The sequence below is a fragment of the Arachis duranensis genome, chromosome 7, assembly GCF_000817695.3.
Source record: "Arachis duranensis cultivar V14167 chromosome 7, aradu.V14167.gnm2.J7QH, whole genome shotgun sequence".
Classification (NCBI taxonomy): domain Eukaryota; kingdom Viridiplantae; phylum Streptophyta; class Magnoliopsida; order Fabales; family Fabaceae; genus Arachis; species Arachis duranensis.
Genome location: NC_029778.3, coordinates 4,417,319 through 4,425,882, shown reverse-complemented (window position 1 = coordinate 4,425,882; position 8,564 = coordinate 4,417,319). Strand labels below are relative to the sequence as shown.

Here is an 8,564-nt window from a genome sequence, read left to right as displayed (position 1 = left end):
TGACTTAGTATTATATTTGGTAGCTAAAGAATGAAACTAAAATTTCAGTCTCCATTTCCAAAGTTTCAATTTTTTTAGTATCTTTAAAAAGTGAGGATATAAGGGATTGAAACTTTAATAATATTTATTCTTAAAAATATCTTAATTTAATTTTTCAAATTTTAAATTTATCCTCTAATCTCCACATTTATTTTAAATTAAATATAATATTAAATCATAACTCAATCCAATACATTTTATACTAAATATAATATCAATCTCTATCTCACAATTTCAATCTTTCATTCTCAATCTCTCTTCTAAACGCGATCTTAGCGCCATACTAAGATAGACCATAACTATCATACTAAACTTTTTATCCATTATCTGAGATGATAGGGAAGACTTTTTTACCTTAATCATTCTATTTTATTACGCTGTTAACTGTGATGAAAACATAATAAAAAAATAAAATAGTTTTGTTAAATAGATCATAATTTTTGTAAATAATGGGTTCTAGAATTGATCCAATAAAGTAAAAAAAATACTTTATCTCTAAATTACTTCTTAAACTTTAACATTACGATAACGATCTGCACACCTAATAAATTGAACATCTAGCCATTATTAATTGTATATGAATAAATTGAATAAAAAAATAATCATTTAATTAAAAATAATAAACATAATCATGTGCATATCTATTAAATTGAATATCCTACATCTCCAATGTTTACTTTATTTAGTATTTTGATTGTCTATGTATACTTTTTCCAAGGTAAAATGAGTCACCAATCCCAAATTGAGTAATAGATTCGGAGATGAGATAGAGACGCAAGGACAATTTCAGCTACGAATTTGAGTGTTTGCCAATTAGGTCTTAGTTAAGGTTTTAAATTTGAGTCTTGTAATTAGAGGGGAAAAAAGGAACTCAATGCACTCACAGTCGCAGTTTCACGAAAACAAGTATGCGGTGTCTGTAGAAGGCACAGCCATAGCTCCGACGACAAGCTTCTAGAACCGTCGACGAAATACTCTCTATTCTTTTCACTGGGTCAGTTTCTTTCTTCCATTTTTTTCTTCAATCTGTAATCTTCATGTTGAAATCATTTAAATCTTCAACAGTCCATGTGCATAGAACAATATTGTTTTCCGTCAAAATCGCATCTTTCCCACTCTGCACCACCACCACCACTACTACACTTGGAGCAAAAAAGGATCAATTTTGGGATAGTGCAGAAGAAGAGAGTAGTGACAATGAATGGGAGAGGTTACTCAAACCGTTTGGCCTCAAACAGCTTCGTAGTTCACTTTCCCCAATTAGCCCTTCCCAGCTTTGCAAATTGCTTTTGCTTCCACTTGACATTCCAACTACAATGGAGTTGTTTGAAAAAGCTGGTTCACAAAATGGTTATTCCCACTCCTTTGATGTGTACTGCATTTTGATTGATAAACTTGGTTCTAATGGGGACTTCAAAACTATAGATTTGTTGTTGAAGCAAATGAAGGAAGAGGGTATTGTGTTTAAGGAATCAATCTTTATCATGATCATGAGGTATTATGGGAAAGCTGGGTTGCCGGGCCAGGCGACTCGACTTTTGTTGGATATGTGGGGTGTTTATGATTGTGAACCTAGTTTTAAGTCCTACAATGTTGTGCTGGAGATTCTGGTTGCCGGGAATTGTCCTAAGGTAGCGCCGAATGTGTTTTATGACATGCTGAATAGGGGTGTTTCACCAACTGTTTCTACATTTGGGGTGGTGATGAAGGCATTGTGTATGATTAATGAGGTTGATTCAGCTTGCTCACTTCTAAAGGACATGATGAAGCATGGTTGTGTTCCGAATTCGATCATCTACCAGACTCTAATTCATACTCTTTCGCAGAATAATAGAGTGAACGACGCGATGAAGCTCTTGGAGGAAATGTTTCTGATGGGTTGCGAACCTGATGTGCAGACTTTCAATGATGTTATTTATGGACTCTGCCGGGCCAGCAGGATTCATGAGGCAGCAAAGTTGCTTGATCGAATGCTGCTTCGCGGTTTCAGTGCAGATGAAATGACTTATGGCTTTTTGATTAATGGATTGTGCAGGACGGGACACGTTGATGAAGCAAGGGCCTTGCTGAATAAAATTCCTAACCTGAATGCTGTTCACTATAATACATTAATAAATGGCTATGTTGCTAGGGGACGGTTTGACGAAGCAAAGGATCTTTTGTACAATAACATGGTAATTTCAGGCTACAAACCCGATGGCTTCACATTTAATATAATGATTGATGGGTTTTGCAAGAAGGGGCGCCTGGTCTCGGCTCTTGAATTCTTACATGAGATGGTAACAAAAGGTTTTGAGCCCTGCGTGGTCACATACACTATATTGATAAATGGCTTCTGCAAGCAAGGTCGATTAGATGAAGCTGCGGAAGTCGTGAATGCCATGTGGGCTAAAGGTCTCAGTTTAAACACAGTGGGATACAATTGCCTGATAAGTGCTCTGTGTAAAGATGGGAGGACTGAAGAAGCTCTACAATTGTTTGGTGAGATGTCAAGCAAGGGATGTAAACCTGACATTTATACATTTAATTCTTTAATATTTGGAATGTGCAACGATGACAATATGGAAGAGGCTCTGCGCTTGTATCGTGACATGTTCATGGAGGGTGTTATTGCCAACACTGTGACATACAACACATTGATTCATGCATTTATTAGGAGAGGCTCAATTCAACAAGCATTTAAGCTCGTTGATGAGATGATATTTCGAGGGTGCCCTCTCGACAATATTACATATATGACACTTATTAAAGCTCTATGTATGGCCGGGGCAGTAGAAAAAGGATTGGCATTGTTTGAAGAAATGCTTGGGAAAGGGATATTTCCTGATACCAACTGTTGCAATATTCTGATCAATGCCTTTTGTAGAATCGGAAAGGTAAATGATGCTCTTCAATTTCTTCGGGAAATGATTCATCGTGGTTTGATTCCTGATATAGTCACTTATAACTGTCTGATCAATGGTCTTTGTAAGATGGGTCATCTTCAGGAAGCTTTGAATCTTTTTAACAGGTTACAAGCCGAAGGAATGCGTCCCGATGCTATCACGTATAACACACTTGTCAGTAGATACTGCTACGAGGGATTGTTTAATGAAGCATGTTTGATGATGTATAAAGGTGTGGATAACGGGTTCGTGCCCAATGAAATCACTTGGTACATATTGCTAAATTATTTTGCAAGAGTTTTAAGGGGAGTAGGACCTTCTTCTAGGGTTGATATGGGCTATGCAAGTTGGGGATAAACCCTCTCATTTGCTGGTTGATCTCATTTGATTTGTCTGTTGGCATGATGAATATCAGATTATACTGGTTGTCCATTTGAATCAATTGATTTTTCTCCTGTGAAACTAGAATCTCAACAATATTTTTCTGTTCAGCACCAGTTCTCAATCTCCAATTGTACAGGTACAGTTATTTTCTTATGCTTCTACTAATTTGGAAAATAAATACATTCCAATGCAATGAATGCCCCATTGGTGGAAATTCTTAAGAAAAATCACCTTCCCATCGTTTGTCACTATTTTCACAGGCATTATGATACTTCTAAAATTTCTAATACCCTTTGCTGTTTAGCCTGCGTGCTTCACTTTTGAAGTATTTGTTCTTTTTAATGCTTTTCTTCAGATCTTATGTATAAAGCAAGAGGGACATGGATGCTGAAGAGGGGGTGAGGATGTGCTTGTGCTTGTGCAATTAAGATGATAATATGTGCATTATCATCATCTGCTGGCTCTCATTATGTTACAATAACTCATGCAAATAGAAAAAGAATGTAATATACCTAGATTTGTAAATATTGCTAGTCAGTTTATACTATTTTAACATTATTTATTTATTTATTTTGTGTTTTGGCATCTATCTGAGATTGCAGAATATTGCTCTCATTGTGTATGTTACTGTTACTGGAACAACTGAGCTGACATCAAAATTTGCATACCACATTTGTAAAAGAAAAAATATTATTTTTGTGTTCAATTTGCATACCATTTGTTGTTCTTTTTCCTCTTTCTTCACTCTTTTTTTGTGGCGTTTAACACCTAAAGTGGACTCATAATACGATTGTTCTTGTTTATTTTTATTCTCTAGTAACAAATTTATGGAGATGAGATCCAATAGCCAAATCAATAATGTTCCCGCATAAGTTATATTAGCAACCAAGTTATTTACATACACGTATACGTTTTTTTTTGTGTCTTTGTTGCTTTTTTTTCTTCTTGTACATTGCTGTTGCTGTTATTACTGTCTTTTTTTATTCTAATATTCTCCTCCTTTTTCTTTATCTTTCTTTTGTTATTGTTGTTACCATTAGATTACCATCTCCTTTTCTTTTTTTTATTTTCATTTGAATTTATTCTCCTCTTTTTTTTTTCTATATCATCATCAGTATTGTTATAGTCTTTTTTATACGTAAATTATAATGTTTTTTTTTGGAAATTTATAGTATACAGATGTGAGGATACAGATATTCTTCCTAGGACTATTTGGTGCTGACAGGTGTCCACAGGGAGCCACTTGTGATTGATTGCTGAACAGTGTAAGGTGAAGCCATCATGTAGCCGAGTAGCTGATGCGCGGGAAGGGAATTGGCTCCGTTTGGACAGAGGTAGCTGGGATAGGATGTGGAGGATTGGACCGTGGTTGGATGGGCTCCATGTGTGGCCTTGGATATGGGGTGGGCCGTGGTGGCGTGGGGGCATCATGTTTGAAAGGGTGGCATGCGTTACAAGCATACTGGAACATAAATCAATTATGTGTTGTTTGACGGTTGACCAAAAAAAAAAAAAACGTTCTATGACCCAAATAAACTCGAACAAAATTAAGGAAGTGAAAGAAGAAATGCGTTTGGACTACAGTTTGTCCATGTGAATTCAAACACACACTAAATCTTCAATCTTCAATATTATATTTTTTGTAATTAATTAATCATTTGAATGGAAGTAATTTTATAGAATTGATTTTGGGTAGAAGTGAATTTGTGCCAATATGATTTATGTTTGGTAATTTTTATTAAAATAAATTTTGATAAAATAAATATTGTTTGGATAATATTAGTTAAAATCACTTCTAGATAAATAATTATAATATTATTTTTTTAAGTATATTTAATTTTTTTATATATTTTTATAGTATATTTATAATTAATGTTTTATTTAATTTATTATTTTTAATAGGAACACATATTATAAAAAATTAAAATAGCAAATAGTACAAAAAAATTAGAATAATTGTTTTAATATTCTCAGTATTTATTTAGAGAAAATGATGGAAAAATCAATAATAACTAGCAATTAACCTAAACGTACGGTAAGTAAATGCAGAAGCTATAATTTCTTGCTTCTAATAAACAAGCTTTTGGGATGTAAAATCATGTTGGCATATAGAAAAGAAAGTGGGTGGAGCTTTGGTTAGGAAACTAGTGCATTGTTACTCTTTTTCCACACTAACTCATAATTTTTTTCTCTTTCGAAGTTGACCCAAAAATATTTTTTTCCCAAAGCCCACCGCCACAATGAACCACCCATCAATGCAGTCCTGATTTCATATCCCTCGTTATTGAATAGTATCGACTAGGCTCACCCCTTGTAAACCCAACATCACACGTGTCCTCTCTCGAGCATACTTTCAGTGTTCGGAAGGTTTTCATCCTCTCCTACCTTTTCTCGTTCCTTCTGATTTTTCATTGGGCTTCCCTTTACCATTTGGGCGAAAGTGCGTTCCGTCCCATGCGACTTATCGGCAGCATCCTCTTCTTCATACATCCAGTCTTCAACTCTTGGGACAAGGATTTGGGTTCCCAAAAATTCCTCTCCATCCTTTCTCACTTTCTTCTTACTCCTCTTGAGCTAGTCCTGTTCTTCTGGTGATGGAAGATGGTCTTGTGGACCCCGCCTAGGTCTCCAGCACCGAGCATTTGGGGGAGAAGCTTCTTCTATTCAAAAATGTACGGAAAGAAAAATCAACAGCTCTTTTTCTTTAGTGCTGTACTCGTTATAAGTTAATTTTGTATAACTTAAAAAGTAATGAATAAAGATAACGAATATTAAATATCTGAGTATGGCACTACTAGATTAACATTTTTGGGCTCCTCCATTTTTCAGGACCATGCTGGATAGTGGAAACAATACATCTCTTCCCACTCACTAACACATAATATTTTGGGAGGTTGGGGGCTGCCCAAAAATCTACTTTCTCCAAGGCCCACACCTGACAAAAACCCACACGCCCAGCCATCCCTAAATCAACAGTTCAAGCTATCTTTATGAAAACGGCTAGGCTCATTCCATCTAAGCCTACACCGAATATCTACTCTCGCAGCTTCCTCCGTTATGCAATCCAACAGCACAGGTGTCTCATCTCTAGGAAGAAAAAATAATATCTTTACATCTTTTTCAACTTTGATCTTTACACTAGAGCGACCCTTTCTTTTCTCCTTCACTCTATTTTAAATTTTTACACATGTAAGATTTTAATCCAATAAATGTGCATTCAAGTCTAATTGAGAAGTAATGCTCTTAAAAGAAGTAATAGCAAAAAAAAGAATAAGAAGTAAAAAATACAACTTTAAAGAAGAGATTTCTGTGTTTTTTAGCAATATTTTAGTGTCAAAATTAAGAAATTTTGGTATTTTTTTTTGTTTCTGATGAGAATTCAATCTAATAAGTGTGAACTTATATTCATTCAACTAAATAAAATTTTAAAATAGTACAAACATGTTCATTCAAGTAATTTTGGTATTATCTTGTGATTTTTTAGTATGCAATTTACTTTTTACATTCATTCAATTAAATAAGATTGTACATGTTCATTCAAGTTTAATATGAGAAACAATACTCCTAAAAAATTTAAAAATAACAATTCAAAACTCTTCCTCTCCATCCTCTCTTTCTTTTTCCTTATCTTGATCATTATGATTACTTAGCAATATTAGAACCACAAATTAGAATATTTTTTTTATTATCTTTAGTTAGTAAGTAGAAGTAAAAAAGAAACTTTCATTGAACTATAAGAAGTATAAGAAGACATTAAGAAGACATTTCTGTATTTGTGGTAAAATTTTGATGTCAAAATTAAGAAGTTTTTGAATTTTTATAGTAATATTATGGTGTTAAAATAAAAAAATTTCGATGTCAAAAGTAAGAAATTTCGATTTTTTTTAGCAATCCAATAAATGTGAACCTATATCCATTCAACTAAATAAGATCGTAATATAGTACAAATATGTTCATTTATGTAATTTTGGTGCTATTTTGTGATTTTTTAGTGTGCAGTTTATTTTTTAGGTTTATTTAATTAAATAAGATTGTAATACATGTTTATTCAAATCTAATCTGAGAAATAATACTTCTAAAAATTATCAGAAAAATGAAGAGGAAAAGGAAAGAAAAATTGTAGTAATTGTACGCAAAAAAGAAAAAAGAACGTAAAGAAGAAGGAGTACAAAAAAAAAGAATACAAAAAAGAAAAAGCACGCGATGCTGAGAGTTAGAACGTGTCTATACGTTTTCATTAATGAAATTAATTTTTATTAGGTTTAAAAACTAACTTAGTTACATTTGATTGTCAAAAAAATTTAAATATATAACGAGGCCGATAGCCAAATTTATAAGTAGAATATTATTTAAAATTTAATCATTTTTATTCTCACCGTTAAAAATATAAATAATAATTATAGAAAGATCTATTTGTCGAGAGAAATATATGAACTACCGCTTTTAGTAAAAATTGTAAAAAAAGAAGGAAGTTAGTTAATTTTAGTTCAAATATTAGACCGAAACAAAAAAAGGTAATTTACATAAATAATTTATTTGTCTTTTAAATTTACGTAATTGTATTCTTTTAAATATGAAAATACAAATATATTATTTCATATATCTATTAAAAATGTTACTGGTAGTAATAGTTTACAGAAACATATAATCCGCTATAGTCAATCGCGGATTACATGTAAATTGGGGAACACAGAAATCGCTAGTACTACCAGTAACAGTTTTTATAGATATATGAAATAATATATTTGTATCTTCATATTTGAAAGAATGCAATTGCCTAAATTTAAAGGACAAACAATTTATTTATGTAAATTGTAAAAAAAAATTAATTAATATTAATTTTTTGTTTAAATTGACTATTAATAAATAATAAACTCTTAAGATGTCAAAAAATTATTCTAATAAAAACTTTATTTGTATATCAATTATTTTTTTAAAATTTAATTTTGATATATAAAATATTTTATACTTATCAGTATATTAAAATTAAGCTCTATTTTTTTTATTGTTATTAATTTTTTTAACACGTCTCAACTTAGTAAATTAACCATTAATTTAACGCGAATCGAAATTCTATCTAAAAGTCTGTCGTTTACTGTATAGATAAAATAAAATTCAAATTCTTACCGTTACTTAAAGCAAATTAGTCCCTATATCAACCCAAATTAATTTTATTGATTCTTATTGATATCTAATTTAATTTTTATAAACTTAGTTATAAATGATCTTGAAACTTTGTAATAAAAAAAGAATTGT

The 8,564-nt window shown here is 32.1% G+C and overlaps 1 protein-coding gene across 3 annotated transcripts; it reads left to right on the top strand.

Moving 5' to 3' along the window:
• Positions 1-777: 777 nt before the first annotated feature.
• LOC107496486 (pentatricopeptide repeat-containing protein At5g64320, mitochondrial) lies at positions 778-4,014 on the top strand. Of its 3 annotated transcripts, XM_052251747.1 has the most exons (3): positions 780-868; positions 907-3,444; positions 3,664-4,014. In XM_052251747.1, the coding sequence occupies exon 2, from the start codon at positions 1,077-1,079 to the stop codon at positions 3,279-3,281; it is 2,205 nt and encodes a 734-aa protein (XP_052107707.1). In that variant the 5' UTR covers positions 780-868; positions 907-1,076; the 3' UTR covers positions 3,282-3,444; positions 3,664-4,014. The 3 variants fall into 3 exon arrangements, with proteins under 3 accessions (XP_052107709.1, XP_015973236.1, XP_052107707.1); XM_052251749.1 differs by lacking the exon at positions 3,664-4,014 and having other exon boundaries at positions 778-2,915; positions 3,050-3,226; XM_016117750.3 differs by having other exon boundaries at positions 779-3,444.
• Positions 4,015-8,564: the final 4,550 nt, after the last annotated feature.